Raw genomic sequence first — 26,272 nt, 5'->3', positions numbered from 1 at the left:
CTGGTCAACAGTAATGTATATACCAGGACCAATAGGACTCTGGTCAACAGTAGTGTACTATATACCAGGACCAATAGGACTCTGGTCAACAGTAGTGTATATACCAGGACTAATAGGACTCTGGTCAACAGTAGTGTACTATATACCAGGACCAATAGGACTCTGGTCAACAGTAGTGTTCTATATACCAGGACTAATAGGACTCTGGTCAACAGTAGTGTATATACCAGGACCAATAGGACTCTGGTCAACAGTAGTGTACTATATACCAGGACCAATAGGACTCTGGTCAACAGTAGTGTACTATATACCAGGACCAATAGGACTCTGGTCAACAGTAGTGTACTATATACCAGGGCCAATAGGACTCTGGTCAACAGTAGAGTACTATATACCAGGACTAATAGGACTCTGGTCAACAGTAGTGTATATACCAGGACCAATAGGACTCTGGTCAACAGTAGTGTACTATATACCAGGACCAATAGGACTCTGGTCAACAGTAGTGTACAATATACCAGGGCCAATAGGACTCTGGTCAACAGTAGTGTACTATATACCAGGACCAATAGGACTCTGGTCAACAGTAGTGTACTATATACCAGGACCAATAGGACTCTGGTCAACAGTAGTGTTCTATATACCAGGACCAATAGGACTCTGGTCAACAGTAGTGTGCTATATACCAGGACCAATAGGACTCTGGTCAACAGTCAGCCACAACAGGGTGATGAAGAGGCTGCATTAACATGGGTATTAATTATCCCAGTCAGCCACAACAGGGTGATGAAGAGGCTGCATTAACATGGGTATTAATTATCCCAGTCATGGAATGTGATGTCTCATTAGCCTCGTTAGCCCTAATGTCTCGTTAGCCTCGTTAGCCCTAATGGCTGTCTGACACAGGAGCACCACAAGCATCTGCCTGACTCTGTTGCCCAGGAAAACAGAAAACAAGATAATAGGAAGGGCTGGTTGCCTCAGACAACTTAATTAAAAACACTTTTTTTTACTAGGCAAGTAAGTTAAGAACAAATTCATATTTTCAATGACGGCCTAGGAACAGTGGGTTAAATGCCTTGTTCAGGGGCAGAACGACAGATTTGTCAGGGATTCAATCTTGCAACCTTTTGGTTACTAGTCCAACGCTCTAACCACTAGGCTACGCTGCCGCCCCATGATGCTGGTTGCCTCGGACATGATGCTGGTTGCCTCAGTGTGACGACCCTCCCACTCTGTCTCTCTTTGCTCTTGTTTTCCTTAATAGGATGTCGGTGGGCGGAGCCGGGAGGGTCGTCAGTGAAATGGGACATACCTGGGCTCGGGTGTGTCCCAGGATAACTGCACCTCTTCCCCATTCATTGAGGAGACTCTCTCAATGCAGACACACTGACAGATTTTGGTTGTGACGTTTTTGTGGCTGTTTTGTTTGTTTGCGTTGGCACCTTTCAACACCCCTCATTATCACATGTATACACACTACTGACTACACACACACCATTGTTTATTGTATTTACATTACTTCAGTTAATAAATATATTTTGTTATTCTTTATCTCCACGTTGTCTCCTTTTTGTTACGAACTTCGAGCCAGTTTGTGACATCAGACATGATTCAAGTTCCTACACAGTCATAGATGCATGCACACGTATACACACGCACACAGCTCACTCATCACATTATCTCCTTAGGCATCCAAATGTTTACGACAGAGAAGAGGCAGGCCATTGGGGATATGGTATAGAATAGAGTGGGAGTACTATGGGAATGTAGTCTGGGATCTGCCCCGCTGGAATGTCAGGAATGAGAGCTGGGGGGGGTTAGAGGTCATGGCATCGAGTATGGGGGGGGGGGGTTAGGACGTGTGGCCTTGCCATCAGCACGCCATCCTTCTGTCTGCATGTTCCTGCCAGTACACATGTCTCCCACACATAATCCGTTACACAAAGAACACACTTCAACCAGAGGAAGGGGATGGCATAATTATGTAGGCAAGCTCCTTATCAACGTTATCAATGATAATGAAGTGTAGCGAATACTGCAAGAGTATAAATACACTAAATATACAAAAGTATGTGGACACCCCTTCAAAGTAGTGGATTCAGCTATTTGAGTCACTTCCGTTGCTGACAGGTGTATAAAATCGAGCACACAGCCATGCAATCTCCATAGACAAACATTAGCAATTGAATGGCCTTACTGAAGAGCCCAATGACTTTCAACGTGGCACCGTCATAGGAGGCCACCTTCCAACAAGTCAGTTCGTCAAATTTCTGCCCTGCTAGAGCTGCCGCGGTCAACTGTAAGTGCTGTTATTCACCGAGTGCTGAAGCGCGTAAAAATGGTCTGTCCTCGGTTGCAACACTCACTACCGAGTTTCAAACTGCCCACTGGAAGCAACGTCAGCACATGAACTGTTTGTCGCGAGCTTCATGAAATAGGTTTCCATGGTTGAGCAGCCGTACACAAGCCTCACGCAATGCCAAGCGTTGGCTGGAGTGGTGTAAAGCTTACCGCCATTGGACTCTGGAGCAGTGAAAACTCGTTCTCTGGAGTGATGAATCACGCTTCATCATCTGACATTCTAGTGGATTCTGTGTTTCCAAGAGAATGGAATTCTAAATACAAGTGTATTTAATAACTTTGTAAAATGAATGAAATCACAAACAAGGCATAAAGCTTAAGTTACAAAGCAATACTGACACCAAGAAAGCATAATTCTAGACATATACAGTGCATTCAAAAAGTATTCAGACTCCTGCCCTTTTTCCACATTTCGTTACGTTATAACCTTATTCCAAAATTGATTAAATAAAAAAAACTCCTCATCAATCTACACACAATACCCCATAATAATCAACAATTGATAAACTACTTATAAACCCCTTTGTAAATCATTGTAAGTGTTAGTGAATATTGAATGGCAGGTCACACTTCACAGGCTATCTGCATCGTCATTGTACTTTAAACTTGTATTGTATATCTCTACATCTGTACTTGTACTGTATATTGTCATCCAGAGTGACGCAGTGGTCTGAGGCACTGCATCTCAGTGCTAGGAGGCGTCACTACAGACACCCTGGTTTGAATACAGGCTGTATCACATGTATCACATGTATCACCAATTGGCCCAGCGTTGGCCGGTGTAGGCCGTCATTGTAATTAAGAATTTGTTCTTAACTGACTTGCCTAGTTAAATAAAAATAATTATAAAAAATATTTCAAAAAACATGTAGCACTACACTGAGAGACACAGAGCATTACAGCACGAGGTTCAGCGGTAACTCACCAGGGCTTTAGTCTCCTCCTCGTCTTTGTAATAGTATAGCTGTTCCCCTCGAAGTACGAACCAGCGTGTGTGCCAAGTCTTCACAAAGCCTCCCTGCTTCCTCAGCCAGCCACACCTGATGACGTTCCGCCTGCCCAGGCCATGCTGGGGACTACTGTTGGACACCGCCTGCTCTTCCATGGTGGTGGTCAGGCAAGAAGATCCCCACTAGAGCTCTAGAAGATCGCCCTGTTAGCAGCAGAGAAGAGAGCAGAAGGTTATTGAAGCCAACTTTAATATAGAGGACAGGAGAGCTGAATGTCCCTAAAAGTTGCTCTGTTATCCGATAATGCCAGAATCTATTGATCTGTGAAGCTGAACGGCATTACTACCAGAGAACGCTCCTAAATGAATGTTACTTCGGCATGACCTCGAGTCAAGAGAAGCTGTAGACAGAACAGCTGATCATGCAGATATAGGAATTGACTTGTAAGGCAGCCCCCAACGTGACTCTTCCTATCAACTGTGTACAATAATGTCCTCTGTGTTGTCTTAGGAATTCAGCATTCTCTGTGTTGATCTCGCCGACCCCCATTGTCTCACATCATGTAGGTCTGATAACTCATTGGAGGTTAACTTTATAGATTTTTAATCAAAACAACTCAGATGCTTATAAAAGGGTCTTAGATTCCTCTCTCTCTCTCTCTCTCTCTCTCTCTCTCTCTCTCACTCTCTCTCTCTTTCTCTCTAGAAACAACTATTCAATTAGGTTTTGTAACTCTTGTCCCAGAAGTGGTCATAAAATGAAGAAATGTTGAGATTTGAGGTTTGGTCTCAATTCTACTAGATTTTGAGCGTTCTCCTAAACCTTTGGATGTTGATTATTTGACGAGGATGTGTTAATCATTTCTTCCTTTGCAACTCATTCATTTCCATGTCCATTTGTAATGAATATAGTACAGTAGGGTTACTTTTGTGAATGGGCTTTCTGTGATGTATACAGAGTGCTAGATAAAATGTAATGGCGCATGGTAAGATACAAAGAATAGTTTGTTATCCTACGCGTGGTGCATATGGCCAGCTGAGTGTATAGTGTAGATGTGGGAGTGCTATGAAAAGTCATTGCTTTGTTTGTCACAAAATGGCCATAGAACTTTCACCATTGGTATGCTAATGTTGGGTGCTGTAAACTGAGATGCTAATACATTTAATATGTGAAAGTTCTTTTGATTTAACTTCAACAATTGTCCTTGATTATTTCCAAATTCTGGTTCTTTGTTTATTTTCTCATATCATTTTCTCTCAAAGGTAGGAGAGTTAGAGAATTTTAATTTAAAATATACTTTTTATGATAGTCATCTTTTATATCTTTAGTATTCATCTGACTGTTTTGATAAGACTATATCTGAAGTTGCTATTATCAATCAGATAAACAGACTATTTTATGTTCATTGAAATGTGGATTAATCTGTGATGTAATGTACCTTCAGCTAGCACCATGAACTATTGGTCACAAGATTGTCTACAGTGACTACAGTGCTGGCCGTCCAATTTTAACCTCTTCTGTCTGATGCAGAATCAGATGTGTTCAAGGGTGGATTATGTAGGGCTAACCTCCCGAAGTGACTTTTCCTATCAACTGTGTACAATAATGTCCTCTGTGTTGTCTTAGGAATTCAGCATTCTCTGTGTTGATCTCGCCAACCCCCATTGTCTCACGTCATGTAGGTCTGATATCTCATTGGAGGTTAACTTTATAGATTTTTAATCAAAACAACTCAGATGCTTATAAAAGGGTCTTAGATTCATTGTTCTTTCTCTTTCTTGTTCCTGAACTGCTTTCTCTCTTTTTCTCTCTCTCTCTTTCTCTCTTTCTTTCTTTCTTTCCTTGTAACTTAAGCTTTATGCCTTGTATGTGAGTCCATTCATTTTACAAAGTTATTAAATACACTTGTATTTAGAATTCCATTTTCAGACATTTATTAATTGTCTATTGCTGTAACTCAACTATAGTGTTCTGTTACTGTAACTCAACTATAGTGTTCTATTACTGTAACTCAACTATAGTGTTCTATTACTGTAACTCAACTATAGTGTTCTATTACTGTAACTCAACTATAGTGTTATGTTACTGTAACTATAGTGTTCTATTACTGTAACTCAACTATAGTGTTCTGTTACTGTAACTCAACTATAGTGTTCTATTACTGTAACTCAACTATAGTGTTCTATTACTGTAACTCAACTATAGTGTTCTATTACTGTAACTCAACTATAGTGTTCTGTTACTGTAACTCAACTATAGTGTTCTATTACTGTAACTCAACTATAGTGTTCTATTACTGTAACTCAACTATAGTGTTCTATTACTGTAACTCAACTATAGTGTTCTATTACTGTAACTCAACCATAGTCTCTTGCATTTTGCTAATTATCTTTATGGAGTCAGATAAACGTTTTAACAGGCTAATTGCTTTGTCTCATTATGGGTTGCTTGCGATGTATATATAATATACTGTATATACACATATCAGATATTACTGCAAACTACAGACTAACCTATATGTAAATATCAATGGTGTGACCACATCCCTGAAAAGCAGGAAGGTCATCCAGGGTCAGATCTGATAAATCTAACCACATTACCGTGTTATTGTTTTGTTCTATTCACTTTCCATGCAGTGTCCCAGCCTGTATCCTGTAGCCTGTAGCCTGTAGCCTGCAGCCTGCAACCTGCAGCCTGTAGCCTGTAGCCTGTAGCCTGTAAACCTGTAGTCTGTAGCCTGTAAACCTGCAAGCCTGTAAACCTGTAGCCTGCAGCCTGTAATCCTGTAAGCCTGTAAGCCTGTAAACCTGTAAGCCTGTAGTCTGTAGCCTGTAATCCTGTAAGCCTGTAAGCCTGTAATCCTGTAATTCTGTAAACCTGTAGTCTGTAGCCTGCAGCCTGAAGCCTATAAACCTGTAAACCTGTAAGCCTGTAATCCTATAAACCTGTAGTCTGTAGCCTGCAGCCTGCAGCCTGTAAGCCTGTAAGCCTGTAAGCCTGTAAGCCTGCAGCCTGCAGCCTGTACAGTATTTAGATTTTTTTCTCCAGATAAGCAAATAATTGCTGTGGTGTGACACACAGAGACACAAGGTCTGTTTGTCTGTGTTGTGAATGAAGGGAGGTAATGTCCATGTGGGAGGAAGGAGGTGTAGTTAGAGAGTTAACAGTAGACATTTGACTTCAGATTCTAGTAGGGTGAGGCCGGGTGCTGCAGACTGTTCTAGTGCCCTCGAAAATTCATTGATATATATGTTGAAGAGGGTGGGTCTTAAGCTGCATCCCTGTCTCACCCCACGGCCCTGTGGAAAGAAATGTGTGTATTTTTGCCAATTTTAACCGCATACTTGTTGCATGTGTACATGGATTTTATAATGTCGTATGTTTTTCCCCCAACACCCCTTTCCAAATTGAGTCAAAAGCTTTTTTGAAATCAATAAAGCATCAACAAAGCAAGACTTTGCCTTTGTTTTGGTTTGTTTGTTTGTCAATTAGGGTGTGCAGGGTAAATATGTGGTCTGTCGTAAGGTAATTTGGTAAAAAGCCAATTTGACATTTGCTCAGTACATTGTTTTCGAGAGCTTCAAGTTCCTCGGTGTCCAAATCACTAAAGACTTAAAATGGTCCAAACACACACACACTGTCTTGAAGAGGGCGCCACATTGTCTCATCCCCCTCATGAGGTTGAAAAAGTTTTGAACGGGCCCTCAAATCTTTAAAAAGTTAAACAGCTCTACCATTGAGAGCATCTTGACTGGCTGCGTCACTGCCTGGTATGGCAATATCACCGCCCTTGATTGCATGGCGCTACAGAGGGTGGTGCGGACAGCTCAGTACATCTCTGGGGCCGAGCTCCCTGCCATCCAGGACATCTATGTCAGGCGGTTTGGTAGAAAGGCCCGGAAAATCGTTAAAGACTCCAACCACCCAAGCTATAGACTATTCTCAATGCTTCCGCACGACAAGCGGTCCCGGTGCAGTAACATAATTTGTCTGATTCTCTGTAATAATGGTATTGGAATAATAATGCATTTTATTTTGTAAAGTTGTTTCTTGCATCAAACAACACAACAAAAATGTGGTCACCTGCTTGTCTGAAGGACAAGTGGATAAACAGGTTCATGTCAAACCCTGTATGTTTATTTTTCAAAAGTCTCATTGAATGTACAGTCGGCCTACATTGAACACCACACATTGTAGGCTGAATGATAGAACAGCTATTTCCATGTTAAAATATTATGGGATGCATTTTTTTCCATTGTTTTTGAATGGTAGGCCACTCTGGCATTAAAACTTGAAACTTGAAACTATCAAGCTGATTTTAATGAAACTGTGTGGGTCGGCTCGAAGTGCGAGACACTGACTAGACAACGTCATTGTATTGACTCTGTTAAAGATGCTGCCGTCAGCTCCTTATTGCTCTGCCACGTTGTCATCAGCAGAGAGCCTAGTGTGTTTTTGTTCCCTTTGGGCCCAGATGACGTCCAGATGTTGTTCAGTCATGTGTGGAAGTGCAGCAGCCCGGGCTGTCTGTGGTGACAAAGATCCCCTGTCACAGCCACACTACCAACACACTACTTCCACATTAATAAACAGCCACATTACTCCTAGCCTGGTTCCCAGATCCGTTTGTGCTGTCTGGCATGGCAATGACCATAGGCGTTGGCAAGACAGCACCAAACAGATCTGGGCCCAGGCAATCACTAACCCCCTATTAGTACATGAAGCAGAACCAGCTTGACGACCGGTCCCTCAAATATCCTGTCTGTCTGTCTGTCTGTCTGTCTGTCTGTCTGTCTGTCTGTCTGTCTGCCTGCATGTCTGTCCCCATTAAGGTTTCAGTTGAGATTACTTCTCTCTTTATCATGTTTATGTGTGTTTACACAGCTTTATTACCACAGTGGTGCACTTCACTTGTTTATAGGACCGATATTTATTCAAACTACAATCCTTAATCAAAACTATAAGAAATATATTTTTATTTAACCTTTATTTAACTAGGCAAGTCACCTTGTCTGTTTTGGTATAAAGCTGACTGATGGGCCTGGAGAAATGTCACCACTCTCAGATTAATAGACAGAGCTATGGATGCAGGGACTGACCATCCATGATAACAAAATGATAGTTTTAACCATGTTATGAGGCTATATAGTGTTTTTTTACATTTACATTGTTTACAAACATTGGAGTAAAACAAGTTTATATTCTGGGTTCTGATGGAGTGTGACAGTTGAACTGAGCTCATGAGGCATTTATAAGTTAAATTCTTCAACAATCAATGGGAACATATAATTAATTTACAAGTCCAAAAATGTATGTAGTAACTAAGGATTCTGGCTTTAACTACTTTAAGCCATAGCCAAGCAAGTCATCAAAGGGAGAGAGACGAGGATGGACTATGTGTGTCCTTGTCCCTCCTGAGTGGAATACTTGTTCTATAAGTTGAGGGCCCAAAGATAAACTTGGAGTGAAACCACTCTGTTATCTCAGAGCACACACACACACACACACACACACACACACACACACACACACACACACACACAGACACACACACACAGACACACAGACACACACCAGCCCTCAGGGGTGACACACCCTTCCTTCTGTTGACGGAACCCCCTGGTGTGTGTGCTGCCAGTCTCGTGACATAGTCCTGTCACCGTGCCAGACCTCCAGAGTGTGTGTGTATGTGTGTGTGTGTGTGTGTGTGTGTGTGCGTGTGTGTGCGACCGTGCTGCCAGTCTCGTGCCAGACCTCCAGCACAGTGATTTATCAGTCCTATCTGTTGCGCGGCAGTTGTTCTATCTAGCTGCTGCTGGCTAAAGCTAGCCTTCATAATGCGGTATGATAACTGTACATCTCCAGAGATACTATAGATACAGAGTTCTCTAGCTAAACCTCCAGGGCTTTATCTTTGAAGTGTGACAAGAGGCACAATTTGAGAAGTCTTTAATTATTAACCATGTTCCTTGTTCAGTGGTGACCTGCAAATTAACCAACAATTATAAAGAAATCCCATGGTTTCTGATGTCAGAAGGAAATGAAAAAGATTAGCAGTGTGGGAGTAGTTTGAAATGTAATATTATGTAAATAAAAATGAACTTTAACTGGCTCTACTGGAGAGACAAACAAGTTGTGTGTGTTGCCCTGGTGTGGACTAATGTGGCACGCATGTTCCTTCTGTCACACACACACACACACACACACACACACACACACACACACACACACACACACACACACACACACACACACACACACACACACACACACACACACACACACACACACACACACACACACACACACACACACACACACACACACACACACACACACACACACACACACACACACACACACACACACACACACACACACACACACACACACGTCCAGCCTGTTAAAAGCCTCTATTGATCATGAATAAAAGACCCACAGCAGCATTGGGTCCACTATGTATTATTTATGACGTTTCTCATCATAAACAGAGAGAAAGAGCAGAAAATCAACAACAAACAAATTAGAATAATACTAGACTTTATGGGGGCTCATATTGAATGTTATGAATTTCAAATAATTCATGAAATGTATTAACTTAATCCAAATATATTCTTCCCTACTGTCAACCATGATCCTAATTCAAAGGTACTAATTACACAACATACGGCAACGCTGCAGCTAAGGAACTTGTGTTTTGAGAATCTATTTCTATGGTATTGTCTGTGAGCGCTGAGAAGAGGCTGACGTTTAGAGAGACAGACAGTGATCTGACCACTGAGCCATTCTCTTCTGGCATCAACCATCTGTTTTGCTGAACAGAATGTGAGTGACAGGTTCCTTAGAGCTCTCTCTTGTTGAAAAGGAACAAACTCAATGGTAATCTAGTAGAGAAATGACTTTGATTAAGATCCAATTTAGTTCTGCCTCATTTCCGTTATCAGATAGATGCACTGTAGGGTAAGTCTGCCTTCTAAAAGCATATCACCTTGTCTTGTCAGTGTGATACCACACTATTCTGTGTCTTGGACAGCGTTCTGTGTCCTTGTGAATCTAAAATAATGCTAGCTTTACTGTTAAAATCCAGTGCTCATCTCCCCTATAATCAACACTGTGAGATCAAACTGGTGATTCTCCCCGTCTGTCCATCTGTCCGTCTGCCCATCTGTCCGTTTCCCCATCTGTCCATCTGTTGGCTCAAAGTGGGACATTACCATTCTCTTTGTGTCTGTCACTGTCCATCAGTGTTGAAGAGATGTTCTGGCCTGTCACTGTCCATCAGTGTTGAAGAGATGTTCTGGCCTGACACCGTCCATCAGTGTTGAAGAGATGTTCTGGCCTGTCACTGTCCATCAGTGTTGAAGAGATGTTCTGGCCTGACACTCTCCATCAGTGTTGAAGAGATGTTCTGGCCTGACACTGTCCATCAGTGTTGAAGAGATGTTCTGGCCTGACACTGTCCATCAGTGTTGAAGAGATGTTATGGCCTGACACTGTCCATCAGTGTTGAAGAGATGTTCTGGCCTGACACTGTCCATCAGTGTTGAAGAGATGTTCTGGCCTGACACTGTCCATCAGTGTTGAAGAGATGTTCTGGCCTGTCACTGTCCATCAGTGTTGAAGAGATGTTCTGGCCTGACACTGTCCATCAGTGTTGAAGAGATGCTCTGTCCTGTCCTGGTACCACATCATCTTGAACCAACGTACCACCTGAAACAGTCTTATGTCCAGGTCTAAAACCAGACTGGTGCACATTAAGAATGGAATGACACGTTTAAAAGTTCTTAGCTGAGAGATGATTAGGGATTCTAAAACTTTGGAAACGAAAGATAACTACCGTCCAATTTCCAAGTTATCTAAGTCAGAATATGTCCCTGAATAAACATTAGGAATAATAACATTAAGGAGACTTCCAGACAGACTTTCCTGTGACTGTCTGTCGTCTGTGTTACTCTGTCGTTGCACCGAACGGAGAGTGCTGAGTGACAAAATGGTCACCTTATGACCCTATTATCTTATGACCTTATGAACCTTGTGCTACAGCAGACTGATTTTACAATGAGATGACACCTTGTCATGAAATACACATATTTGACTTCACACTGGGACCTGAGAGCCACTGTTTCTGTCTATGACCTCTGTCTCATTCCTTGAATTTGAGCACCCTTTCACACAACCCTCTCCGGCAGCTGAGAAGAGTGGGAAGATAATATTGCCCATAGTATTGACATTGTTGGGTTGGTCTCACAGACATAGAGTAGCTAGCCAGCTACAGGACAGGACACTATTGGTTTCATTGCTTACACACAGTGTTTGCTCTCCCTATTGGAATGTGATGGACCTCAAAGCACACAAAAAGCCAGGCAGGCTCAATGTTTGACATTTCTTTGTTGGGACTGACGGACTTGACTCTGTCATTTGCAGGGAAGAGGAGAGAGGGTGGGCTGGTCTTACTAAACCAGCTAGCCGTTTGGGAAGCTAGTCAGAAGCAGCAGTGGAAAAATACAATAATTACACAAAACAAATGCTTTTTTTTCAGATGGTGAGAAAAAACTATTTTTCTACTCCAGCAGTGATAGCATTTGAAACAAGACCCAGTCAGGTTGTTTTCCAAAAGAATGCTGTTTAAAACAGAGATGTATCGAGTCTCATTGACAGTTTCTGAGCTCTATCTAAGATCAAAACAAAGTGAAAATTATCTCCTTAATCTACGGTCTGAAACTGCACTGAAAACCTGTTCTGATTCCCTGGTGAATCGCAGGGATTTTTTTACTAAGCAGACAGAGCCACTACCATGACAATCTGTCTGTCTCTGGGCCTGAGCAGCAGTCAGCCAGCCAGCCAGCCAGCCAGCCAACCAGTCAGTCAGCCAGTCAAACAGTCAGCCAGTCAGCCAGCCAGCCCGCCAGCCAGTCAGCCAGTCAGCCAGTCAGCCAGTCAGCCTGCCAGTCAGCCAGTCAGTCAGCCAGCCAACCAGCCAGTCAGTCAGCCAGTCAGTCAGCCAGCCAGCCAGTCAGCCAGTCAGCCAGCCTCACAGCTGCTACACCCATCAGGCAGACTGTACTCCAGTCAAAGAGATGGAAAGATGGCATACCTCCCATCTTTGAAGAACAGGAGGGGTGATATGCACATCCTAAACGTGAGAATACTAGTAATGGACAAAACAATACAGATAAGGAAATAGGAGACTGCACACAAAATATAGTTGTTCTTTAGTGCAACACCCAACAACACAACTTCTCAAGTCATGAAAAGTCTTCATCAGTCTATCTTTGTCATTAATCGCTTTAGTAGAAGCCTTTAAAATGCACTATTCACTTTCCATGAACAAGCTCTCTTGGAAAGTTCTCCCTCTATCCATCTCTAAGGCTCCAGGCCAGCGCTAGACTCAGAGTGCTAATGCAGGTCCACCAGTCTCTCTCGGGTGATGCAGGGCCCAAATGACCATGACAAATACTAGGCACTAAAACAGCTGGCTGGAGACACTAGAGAGCATCACTGGCTAATGCCTGAGTAGGTCTGATGATAATCACATTGACAGCAGAAGCATGCAAGAGCAATGCTAATGCACCTGAACAAAGACTGATGTGCATCCCAAATGGCACCCTATTCCCTATATAGTGCACTACTTCTGACCAAGACCCATAGGGCTCTGATCAAAGTAGTGCATTATACAGTATAGGGAATAGGGTGCAATTTGGGATGCACACAGACATTACCCTTCTATTGACAACATCCTCTCTTCTGGAACACGAGAATGGATCTGCATTCTAATCAGGTACTGTTTTTATGTCCATGGAACTTTAACTTTAGAATTTTAACTATAATTTGGTTCCAACTCCAAATGAAAATTCCAAAGGTTAACTTTGCAACAAGACCTTGATCCTATTCAATCATCCACTTGCTCCAAACCTAATGAATACCAAAGTAACGGTACCCGCATATTACATATTGCTAATTGCATGCCTACAAGATGGCCTTTTTACGTTAATTCACTTCTTTAACTAAAAATAATAAAGTTAACAACTGTTTTACAAGTTTGCACAGAGCCTTCAATTATGTGAGACAAAATTAGATAGACTTTAGCTCTAACTGAAATAACTTTCCATTCCTTTCCCTTCTTACAGAAGTCTGGATCAATAATGCCTCAGACAGTTCATGACAGATCAACTAAGAACCTGAGCGTCATATTCACTATCTTGATCTCTCAAATCAATGAAATGATGGATCTATTCAGTGAGTGATAACTAATTAACATAACTAAAGCTCAGTGAATTCCATATATTCCATTATGTTGAAAGTGAACTGACTACAGCTATATGGTACCACTGAGGATCATAACTGACTACAGCTATATGGTACCACCGAGGATCATAACTGACTACAGCTATATGGTACCACCGAGGATCATAACTGACTACAGCTATATGGTACCACTGAGGATCATAACTGAATACAGCTATATGGTACCACTGAGGATCATAACTGACTACAGCTATAAGGTACCACTGAGGATCATAACTGACTACAGCTATAAGGTACCACTGAGGATCATAACTGACTACAGCTATATGGTACCACTGAGGATCATAACTGAATACAGCTATATGGTACCACTGAGGATCATAACTGACTACAGCTATATGGTACCACCGAGGATCATAACTGACTACAGCTATAAGGTACCACTGAGGATCATAACTGACTACAGCTATATGGTACCACTGAGCATCATAACTGACTACAGCTATATGGTACCACTGAGGATCATAACTGACTACAGCTATATGGTACCACCGAGGATCATAACTGACTACAGCTATATGGTACCACCGAGGATCATAACTGACTACAGCTATATGGTACCACCGAGGATCATAACTGACTACAGCTATATGGTACCACTGAGGATCATAACTGACTACAGCTATAAGGTACCACTGAGGATCATAACTGACTACAGCTATATGGTACCACTGAGGATCATAACTGACTACAGCTATATGGTACCACTGAGGATCATAACTGACTACAGCTATATGGTACCACCGATGATCATAACTGACTACAGCTATATGGTACCACCGAGGATCATAACTGACTACAGCTATATGGTACCACCGAGGATCATAACTGACTACAGCTATATGGTACCACCGAGGATCATAACTCACTACAGCTATATGGTACCACTGAGGATCATAACTGACTACAACTATAAGGTACCACCGAGGATCATAACTGACTACAGCTATATGGTACCACTGAGGATCATAACTGAATACAGCTACATGGTACCACTGAAGATCATAACTGACCACAGCTATATGGTACCACCGAGGATCTTAACTGAATACAGCTATAAGGTACCACTGAGGATCATAACTGACTACAGCTATAATACAACCTTATAAACAATAGATGAGCCGCATTACAGAGAATAATATAACCTGCACTGTAAAGCACATTGTAAACAGCATTATAGTGGCAGCGCTTTGCAACTAGCAGTCGCCACAATCATAACCTTTGAACAGGGTCTACGTCCCAAACGGCACCCTAATCCCTATATAGTGCACTACTTTTGACCAGAGCCCTTATGGGATTCCCCTTTTGGGTCCTAGTCAAATGTAGTGCACTATAAAGGGAATAGGGTTCCATTTGGGACGCAAGCAGCCTCATCTGGTAAACCACTACAGAGGTAGCTCAGATGAATCCACTCGACAGGGGATGGACGAGAGGAAATATTTCAATGCAAAAAAAACAAAAAAAACACATGTTGATATGAGAACGAGTGCATCATAAATGGCACCCTATTCCCCTTTATAGTGCAACACTTTTGACCGGGGCCTATAGGTTTTTTTGTTAAATGTAGTGCACTGTGTCGGGGAATAGGGTGCCGTTTAGGATGCAGCCGTGTAAACATCTGATAGTGCTCATATTGCAGCCAGCTTAGTTGAGACTGAAGTGAACTGTGCTGTAATATATAGATATACAGTATATATAGATGGCATTGCAGGAATCCCGTAGAGTAAGCAGATGCGTGCAATGCTACACAATATAATCTGTGCCAGACTGCCTGTAAATATCCTCTGTGCCATCTGTCCGCACACAGGCGTGCACACGCACACACACACACACACACACACACATGCGCACACACACACACACACACACACACACACACACACACACACACACACACACACACACACACACACACACACACACACACACACACACACACACACACACACACACACTTCCCCCTTCACAGTAGGCTCAGTGCTAAAGACAAATATAACCAGCCGTTACCACCGGCTGCATTAGACAGACAGACAGACAGACAGACAGACAGACAGACAGACAGACAGACAGACAGACAGACAGACAGACAGACAGACAGACAGACAGAGCCCCTGCTGAAGGATAGATGTCTATATGTGTTCTGGAGAGCCCCTGCTGAGGGATAGAGGTCTATATGTGTTCTGGAGAGCCCCTGCTGGGGGATAGAGGTCTATATGTGTTCTGGAGAGCCCCTGCTGAAGGATAGAGGTCTATATGTGTTCTGGTGAGCCCCTGCTGAAGGATAGAGGTCTATATGTGTTCTGGAGAGCCCCTGCTGAAGGATAGAGGTCTATATGTGTTCTGGAGAGCCCCTGCTGAAGGATAGATGTCTATATGTGTTCTGGTGAGCCCCTGCTGAAGGATAGAGGTCTATATGTGTTCTGGAGAGCCCCTGCTGAAGGATAGAGGTCTATATGTGTTCTGGAGAGCCCCTGCTGAAACCACAGTTGGGTGTGAGGAGGAGCAAGGTCTTCCTGAGGAAATGTGTGCTTGGCTATGCTAGTGCACTTCTTTTGACCAGGGTCCATTGGACTATGGTCAAAACTACTGCACTATGTAGGGAATAGGATGCCGTTTGGGACATAACCCTTGTTAGGGGTCAGGGAGAGGGCACCACTGAGGATGATGGTCACACACGCACACACAGGCCAGCACCGGTCCGTCCCAGCGACATGAACGTGGCCTCTGTAGCTGTCTTTGGAAGCTCCTGTCTGTGACGTCACCACCCAGAGGCTCTGGATAGGGTTGGCAGCTTGAGGCTTCACGTCTCAGTACCAAGTTTCAGTCATGTTTAAATTGAGAGACTGTTTCACCTGTCCCTTGTCAATGAATCAAATCAATCAATTGTGTTATTGTTTCACATAACGCTTTTCACTATGAGGAACTTAATTAGCGGATTCCAATGTATTCATTACTAGGGCTGGGACAATACCAGTATCACCATCACCATCATCATCATCATCATCACAGGAAACAAAACATGAAGCGGATATAAGGAATAATTTTACAGATATGATGTGATTCTGCTGTTGTTCTATACAGACTATATACCCCCTCCACACCATGTCTTAATATATAGACTGTATACCCCCTCCACACCATGTCTATAGACTGTATACCCCCTCCACACCATGTCTTAATATATAGACTGTATACCCCCTCCACACCATGTCTTAATATATAGACTGTATACCCCTCCACACCATGTCTATAGACTGTATACCCCCTCCACACCATGTCTTAATATATAGACTGTATACCCCCTCCACACCATGTCTTAATATATAGACTGTACCCCCTCCACACCATGTCTTAATATATAGACTGTATCCCCCCTCCACACCATGTCTATAGACTGTATACCCCTCCACACCATGTCTTAATATATAGACTGTATACCCCCTCCACACCATGTCTATAGACTGTATACCCCTCCACACCATGTCTTAATATATAGACTGTATACCACCTCCACACCATGTCTTAATATATAGACTGTATACCCCTCCACACCATGTCTTAATATATAGACTGTATACCCCTCCACACCATGTCTTAATATATAGACTGTATACCCCCTCCACACCATGTCTATAGACTGTATACCCCCTCCACACCATGTCTTAATATATAGACTGTATACCCCCTCCACACCATGTCTATGATGTCTGTATACCCCCTCCACACCATGTCTTAATATATAGACTGTATACCCCCTCCACACCATGTCTATAGACTGTATACCCCCTCCACACCATGTCTTAATATATAGACTGTATACCCCTCCACACCATGTCTTAATATATAGACTGTATACCCCCTCCACACCATGTCTATAGACTGTATACCCCCCTCCACACCATGTCTTAATATATATACTGTATACCCCTCCACACCATGTCTTAATATATAGACTGTATACCCCTCCACACCATGTCTTAATATATAGACTGTATACCCCCTCCACACCATGTCTATAGACTGTATACCCCCTCCACACCATGTCTTAATATATAGACTGTACCCCCTCCACACCATGTCTATAGTCTGTATACCCCCTCCACACCATGTCTTAATATATAGACTGTATACCCCTCCACACCATGTCTATGATGTCTGTATACCCCCTCCACACCATGTCTTAATATATAGACTGTATACCCCCTCCACACCATGTCTATAGACTGTATACCCCCTCCACACCATGTCTTAATATATAGACTGTATACCCCTCCACACCATGTCTTAATATATAGACTGTATACCCCCTCCACACCATGTCTATAGACTGTATACCCCCTCCACACCATGTCTTAATATATAGACTGTATACCCCTCCACACCATGTCTTAATATATAGACTGTATACCCCTCCACACCATGTCTTAATATATAGACTGTATACCCCTCCACACCTTGTCTTAATTTATAGACTGTATACCCCTCCACACCATGTCTTAATATATAGACTGTATCCCCCTCCACACCATGTCTTAATATATAGACTGTATACCCCTCCACACCATGTCTTAATATATAGACTGTATCCCCCTCCACACCATGTCTTAATATATAGACTGTATCCCCCTCCACACCATGTCTTAATATATAGACTGTATCCCCCCTCCACACCATGTCTTAATATTTCGACTGTATACCCCCTCCACACCATGTCTATAGACTGTATACCCCTCCACACCATGTCTTAATATATAGACTGTATACCCCCTCCACACCATGTCTTAATATATAGACTGTATACCCCTCCACACCATGTCTTAATATATAGACTGTATACCCCCTCTGTACTCTGACATACTGTGACATGAAACATTTTCATATTTTAGGATTACTGGACTCACACACTGACTTATGACAGAGTGACCACTGGCATCAATCTGGGGCCAGTCTGGCTATGGACCCACAAACAGAATGAGTGGACTCAACAACAACAATAACAACTTCCTGATATCCACACTCATACCAATCCACCCCTTCCCCAGTGTCAACATTCACCACAGTGTACAGTAACTATACTGTACAACGCCATAAGGACCTCAATGAAGACTAGTTAAGCACAGACATTATTCTCACGATTGTATTTCCTGTCAGGGCTTTGAACTCTGAACCTCATTCCCCTGAGCTCAATAATGTGTTGACCCTCTCCTATTCACAGAGGATGAGGAGATGCTGATCTCCCTGCTCTCCTTCTTTAACCCTTCTTTCTCCCTCGCACCCACCTCCTTAGCTTTCCTCCACTCCACCTTCTCCTTTCGGTTCTTCCTCCTCCTCTTCTTCCCCTCCTCCCCTCATGCCTCACCCTCTTCCTCCTGTTCCCCTGATAAACAGATATGGCAAAGCCAAACCTTAATCTCCTCTCCTCTCCTCTCCTCTCCTCTCCTCTCCTCTCCTCTCCTCTCCTCTCCTCTCCTCTCCTCTCCTCTCCTCTCCTCTCCTCTCCTCTCCTCTCCTCTCCTCTCCTCTCCTCTCCTCTCCTCTCCTGGGGTCTGTGTAAGGGGTCATGTTGTGTTCATCTCACAGACTACTGCCCTACTTAAGGACACATTCATCTGCAGATATGATGGAATTTCTCATTTTGGTTCGATCAGTGAGTGAAAATCCATGGGGCTGTGTAGTGTGTGTGTGTGTGTGTGTGTGTGTGTGTGTGTGTGTGGCTCCCTGTGCAATGCTATGCCCGCCATGCTGCAGGGACTGACTGGAATGTCAGGCTTCAGTCAGGCTTGAGTTTGTGGTTACTGCTGCTGCTCTGTGTGTGTCTGTCCATGCCTGTGTGTGTGTATATACACACCACATGATCAAAAGTATGTGGACACCTGCTCGTCGAACGTCTCATTCCAAAATCATTGGCATTAATATGGAGTTGGTCCCCTCTTTGCTGCTATAACAGCTTCAACTGTTCTGGGAAGGCTTTCGACTAGATGGTGGAACATTGCTGCGGGGACTTCCATTCGGCCACAAGAGCATTAGAGAGGTAGGGCACAGATGTTAGGCGATTAGGCCTGGCTCGCAGTCCAATTTATACCAAAGTTGTTCGATGAGGTTGAGGTCAGGGCTCTGTGCAGGCCAGTCAAGTTCTTCCACACCGATCACGACAAACCATTTCTGTATGGACCTCGCTTTGTGCACGAGGGAGTTGTCATGCTGAAACAGGAGAGGGCCTTCCCCAAACTGTTGCCAATAAGTTGGAACCACAAAATCGTCTAGAATGTAATTGCATGCTGTAGTGAAGATTTCCCTTCACTGGAACAAAGGGGCTATCCCGAACCATGAAAAACAGCCTCAGACCATTATTCCTCCTCCACCAAACTTTACAGTTGGTAGTATGCATTTGGGCAGGCAGCGTTTTCCTGGCATCTGCCAATCCCAGATTCGTCCGTCGGACTGGCAGAAGGTAAAGTGTAATTCATCACTCCAGTGAACGCGTTTCCAATGTTCCAATGAATCCAATGGCGGTGAGCTTTACATCACTCCAGCTGACATTTTGCATTGTGTATGGCTGCTCAAACCCATTTCATGAAACTCCCGACAAACTGTTCTTGTGCCTATGTTGCTTCCAGAGGCAGTTTGGAACTCGGTAGTGAGTGTTGCAATTGAGGACAGATGATTTTTATGTGCTACGCGCTACGCAGTCCCGTTCCGTAAGCGGGTGTGGCCTACCACTTCGTGGCTGAGCCATTGTTGCTCCTAGACGTTTCCACAATAACAGCACTTACAGTTGACCGGGGCAGCTCTAGCAGGGCAGAAATTTTATGAAACTGACTTGTTGGAAAGGTGGCATCGTATGACTGTGCCACTTTGAAAGTCACTGAGCTCTGTTTGTCTATGGAGATTGCATGGCTGTGTGCTCGATTTCATACACCTGTCAGCAACGGTGTGGCTGAAATAGCCGAATCCACTAATTTGAAGGAGTGTCCTCTCACACTCGGCCAGGTCGCAGTTGTAAATGAGAACTTGTTCTCAACTGGCCTACCTGGTTAAATAAAGGTGAAATAAAATAAAAACTAAAAAACACTCAGTCCATTTTTTGTCTTCACTTCATGCGCTCTGTCCAGCAGTAGCCACATCAGTACCAAGTGTTCTTCTAGTGTCAGAGGCCCGCGCATAGAATTAGAATCTCTAAATGGGTACATCCCCTCTGATTATGGTAATTTGACAGGTAAACTCATATTTCTATAGACCCACCCACCAAGGTGTCTCCTCCCCTGTCATGTATCTGCTTGATGACTCAGGCTGAGATGAGCCACTAACTGATGGGTAGCAGTGTAACTGATGGGTAGCAGTGTATCAGGAATTTATTATGAGGTACAACAGACATTGTTTGTGTTCAAGTGATGATACAATTATGGACGAAAACAAATCATGTTTCTTTCAATCTCTCTCTCTCTCTCTCTTTCTCTCTCTCTCTCTCTCTCCGTCTCTCTCTCTCTCTCTCTCTCTCTCCGTCTCTCTCTGTCTGTCTCTCTCTCTCTCTCTCACGCTCTCTCTCACGCTCTCTCTCGCTGATAATTCATTTCAAGAAAACAAAGGTTTTTCTAGATATCCAAGTTACTCATTGAAGGTGTAAAACAAATGTGTCATCTGAAAGAAGAAGCTTAGAAACGGTTTCATCAGATGAATGACACAGAGAGGTACTATTCTGAGAACATTTGTGCTGTGGTAGAGTATCTGTTTATATTTAGCTAGTGCAGTGTATCAATAGAGGATATGACAGACAGAACCACCAACTGACTGACTCAAAGAGTCACATCAGAAAAAACAAATCCTGAGCAATGGAAATACATGTCATGTGTATAAAATATAAAGTACATCATGCCGATTGGCCTATGATATGGGAACGACGATGAAACGCATGAATCAGAGTATCTCAGCAGTACACTGACAAAGTGAGTGACAGACAGATAGTCCAGCACTCTCCCTTCAGACAGTCTTACTGAAAACATCTTCCTACATATACAGACAAAACATATTATGAGCCTTATAACAAGGCATTATAAAGGTTCATACGTGTGTATAACAAGTTACAAAGCATGTATATTCTCTATAGGGATTCTGATGCCAGACAGTCAGTCCAGCTGTAGGGCGGCCCAGCCTCCCAAGTAACTCCGATGTAACTCTCAACTGTATGCAAGAATTTCTCTGTATTGTCTTAGGAATGCTGCATTATCTCTTCAACCCCCATTCGGTCACACCTCTGGGTAGCAGAGGTTCTGTTGTTATTACATCCTGTAGGTCTGATATCTGATTGGAAGTTAACTTTACAGTTATACCATTGGTCAACTCAGATTTTGAATCCAAACAGTCAGATGCTAAAAAAAAAGGGTCTTAGATTAATTCTCTTTCTATATCTTTTTTCCTGACCTGCTATGGTGAGATGCACTCTCTCTTTATCTCTCCCCTCCCCAGGATCTCACTCTCTCTCTCTTTATCTCTCCCCTCCTCAGGATCTCACTCTCTCTCTTTATCTCTCCCCTCCCCAGGATCTCACTCTCTCTCTCTCTTTATCTCTCCCCTCCCCAGGATCTCACTCTCTCTCTCTCTTTATCTCTCCCCTCCCCAGGATCTCACTCTCTCTCTCTCTTTATCTCTCCCCTCCCCAGGATCTCACTCTCTCTCTCTCTTTATCTCTCCCCTCCCCAGGATCTCACTCTCTCTCTCTCTTTATCTCTTTTTCTCCTTTCCCCCTTCTGATAACCAGGCGGCGAATCGCATCTCTGCATGTCTGGCAGACATATCAGTGTGGATGACGGATCACCACCTCAAGCTGAACCTCGGCAAGACGGAGCTGCTCTTCCTCCCGGGGAAGGACTGCCCCTTCCATGATCTCGCCATCACGGTTGACAACTCCCTTGTGTCCTCCTCCCAGAGTGCTAAGAACCTTGGCGTGATCCTGGACAACACCCTGTCGTTCTCCACTAACATCAAGGCGGTGACCCGATCCTGTAGGTTCATGCTCTACAACATTCGCAGAGTACGACCCTGCCTCACACAGGAAGCGGCGCAGGTCCTAATCCAGGCACTTGTCATCTCCCGTCTGGATTACTGCAACTCGCTGTTGGCTGGGCTCCCTGCCTGTGCCATTAAACCCCTACAACTCATCCAGAACGCCGCAGCCCGTCTGGTGTTCAACCTTCCCAAGTTCTCTCACGTCACCCCGCTCCTCCGCTCCCTCCACTGGCTTCCAGTTGAAGCTCGCATCCGCTACAAGACCATGGTGATTGCCTACGGAGCTGTGAAGGGAACGGCACCTCCATACCTTCAGGCTCTGATCAGGCCCTACACCCAAACAAGGGCACTGCGTTCATCCACCACTGGCCTGCTGGCCCCCTACCTCTGAGGAAGCACAGTTCCCGCTCAGCCCAGTCAAAACTGTTCGCTGCTCTGGCACCCCAATGGTGGAACAAGCTCCCTCACGACGCCAGGACAGCGGAGTCAATCACCACCTTCCGGAGACACCTGAAACCCCACCTCTTTAAGGAATACCTAGGATAGGATAAAGTAATCCTTCTAACCCCCCCCCCTAAAAGATTTAGATGCACTATTGTAAAGTGGTTGTTCCACTGGATATCATAAGGTGAATGCACCATTTTGTAAGTCGCTCTGGATAAGAGCGTCTGCTAAATGACTTAAATGTAATGTAAATGTAAATCTCTCCCCTCCCCAGGATCTCACTCTCTCTCTCTCTTTATCTCTCCCCTCCCCAGGATCTCACTCTCTCTCTCTATCGCTCCCCTCCTCAGGATCTCACTCTCTCTCTCTCTTTATCTCTCCCCTCCCCAGGATCTCACTCTCTCTCTCTCTTTATCTCTCCCCTCCCCAGGATCTCACTCTCTCTCTCTCTTTATCTCTCCCCTCCCCAGGATCTCACTCTTTCTCTCTCTTTATCTCTCCCCTCCCCAGGATCTCACTCTCTCTCTTTATCTCTCCCCTCCCCAGGATCTCACTCTCTCTCTCTCTTTATCTCTCCCCTCCCCAGGATCTCACTCTCTCTCTCTCTCTCTTTATCTCTCCCCTCCCCAGGATCTCACTCTCTCCCTTTATCTCTCCCCTCCCCAGGATCTCACTCTCTCCCTTTATCTCTCTCCTCCCCAGGTACTCTTGGGGCAGACCTTTCAGGCTATGTCTTCTCACTCTCCCTCTCTGATCATGCCTAGAATAATGCCTTGTAATGCTTGTTAATTCCTTGTAACGTGAGCTTTCTGTCTTGAATGTGATTTCATTCATTGTACCGTGTAATATCAGAATTTGTTAGACAATTCTCAGACCTTTCTTGATAGTGTCTTCCTATAGCTCTATTAAGAGTGTTGGTTGCATATTCCTGTTCATCCTCAGATATACTTGTTAATAGACTTTGTCCATTCATTGCATAGTCTTATTACAGGTCGCAGGTGGCTCAGTTGGTAGAGCATGGTTTTGCAAAGCCAGCATGGTGTGTGCAACGCCAGGGTTGTGGGTTCGATTCCCATGGGGGGGCCAGTACAAAAAAGAAAATGCATGAAATGAAATGAAATGTATGCATTCATTACTGTAAGTCGCTCTGGATAAGAGCGTCTGCTAAATGACTAAAATGTAAATGTTATATATATATAAAACATATTTATATATCAGATATTACCACATTACACAGCTACTCCTCAGGCAGTCATATTGATAGTATCTTCAAACATAGAGACAAAAAAACACTATAAGCCTGATATGCCTAATAACAAGTTACAATGCATTACATTATACCTGCAGGCAGTGCTGCAGAGAGGGCCAGACAGTCAGTCAGTCAGTCCCACAGCTCCTCAGAGAGTGACAGACAGTCAGTCCCACAGCTCCTCAGAGAGTGACAGACAGTCAGTCACTCCCACAGCTCCTCAGAGAGTGACAGATGACAGTCAGTCAGTCCCACAGCTCCTCAGAGAGTGACAGACAGTCAGTCAGTCAGTCCCACAGCTCCTCACAGAGTGACAGATGTCAGTCCCGCAGCTCCTCAGAGAGTGACAGACAGACAGTCAGTCCCGCAGCTCCTCAGAGAGTGACAGACGACAGTCAGTCAGTCCCACAGCTCCTCAGAGAGTGACAGACGACAGACAGTCAGTCCCACAGCTCCTCAGAGAGTGATAGACAGTCAGTCAGTCAGTCCCACAGCTCCTCAGAGAGTGACAGACGACAGTCAGTCCCACAGCTCCTCAGAGAGTGACAGACGAGTCAGTCCCACAGCTCCTCAGAGAGTGACAGACAGTCAGTCAGTCCCACAGCTCCTCAGAGAGTGACAGACAGTCAGTCAGTCCCACAGCTCCTCAGAGAGTGACAGACAGTCAGTCAGTCCCACAGCTCCTCAGAGAGTGACAGTCAGTCAGTCAGTCTCACAGCTCCTCAAACAGTGCTATTGATAAACTCTGCTTACAGTCAGTCTGCCGGTATGACAAAGACTGGATGGTTGTGTGAACTCAGCTCGTATCAATGTGAAAAGGATATGACCTCTAAAGACTGTCAAAACATAAGCAACATAGCCCACTGTACAGTAGACAGGTGTAGCTGGGCACAGCCGTCCACAACACTGAACCTACAGCACACCAGGAGACACAATAACAGAACACAAAACACTTACTTTACTCTAGAAATCAGCCTTTAAAGTAATATCCAGGTTGTGACGTGTGAAGTTTCCAATCGACCCAAAAAAAGATCCTAATCCACAGTTAGTCCAGTTACTCAGAAAGAGAGACCCGAGAAAGAAGGGGAGAATCTCGACCTCTTCAGCCAGAGCGCTCCTGTTGCTGTTGCCACTTCCATAAAGATGGTCAGCTGCCTCACAGGAGACTGGAGAAAGAGAGAGGAACTCAAACTGGTTCTCTGTGATCGTGTCTTTTACCAACGAGCTGCTGTTATAAACTTTTCCCTTGACTGCTCAGACCATCTGCCTGCTTGGTAGGTTTCCGTGGGGACAAGACAGCACGGACGAACGGCAGCCACAACCGAGATCAGCAGAGCAGCAGCCTAAAGCCACATGGGGGCTCCAGAGGCAGGGAGTGCAGTCCACGCAGTACATCAGAGTCACAACACGGTCTTCCCCAGTCAACACACTGTCCACAACTCAACTTAAGTCTCCGACTGAGCTAAGCTGTCTGTGAGCAGAGCAGCACACAGTCCAGCAGAGTGACCCTGCCTTCCAGGCTACAGCTTGAAGAGCTGCAGAAGGAGAGAGAGAAGGAGGAGGAGAAGGAGGAGGAACAGGAGGTGCGGGTGTTTGTGTGAGTGTGTTTGAGGAAGTCTGCAGATGAAGGGTGAGTGGTATGACTAAGCTGTGAACAGTGAGCCGCCCCCCCCCCTCTCTCTCTCTCTCTCTCTCTCTCTCTCTCTCTCTCTCTCTCTGTCTCTCTCTCTCTCTCTCTCTCTCTCTCTGTCTCTCTGTCTCTCTCTCTCTCTCTCTCTCTCTCTCTTTCTCGCAGGCAGGCAGACTTTGTCTTGGGTTTGGTTTCAGATTCCACACAAGCAACTGGCAGCTGTTCCCCCCCTGGTGCGTGCGCACACACACACACACACACACACACACACACACACACACACACACACACACACACACACACACACACACACACACACACACACAC

At 44.2% G+C, this 26,272-nt stretch overlaps 1 protein-coding gene across 2 annotated transcripts in view; it reads right to left on the bottom strand.

Annotated features, from left to right (window-relative positions):
- Positions 1-25,942, bottom strand: part of arhgap24 (Rho GTPase activating protein 24) — a 203,140-nt gene extending 177,198 nt beyond the window's left edge. For both annotated transcript variants that reach the window (XM_014138900.2, XM_014138902.2), the window contains exons 1-2: positions 25,273-25,942; positions 3,290-3,517 (exon numbers count right to left, since the gene is read on the bottom strand). In XM_014138900.2, coding sequence (XP_013994375.1) covers positions 3,290-3,469 — 180 coding nt within the window. In that variant the 5' untranslated portion in view covers positions 3,470-3,517; positions 25,273-25,942. The remainder of the gene's footprint in view (positions 1-3,289; positions 3,518-25,272) is intronic.
- Positions 25,943-26,272: the final 330 nt, after the last annotated feature.

The sequence above is a fragment of the Salmo salar genome, chromosome ssa13, assembly GCF_905237065.1.
Source record: "Salmo salar chromosome ssa13, Ssal_v3.1, whole genome shotgun sequence".
NCBI lineage: Eukaryota > Metazoa > Chordata > Actinopteri > Salmoniformes > Salmonidae > Salmo > Salmo salar.
This window is presented reverse-complemented; position numbering and strand designations above follow the sequence as displayed.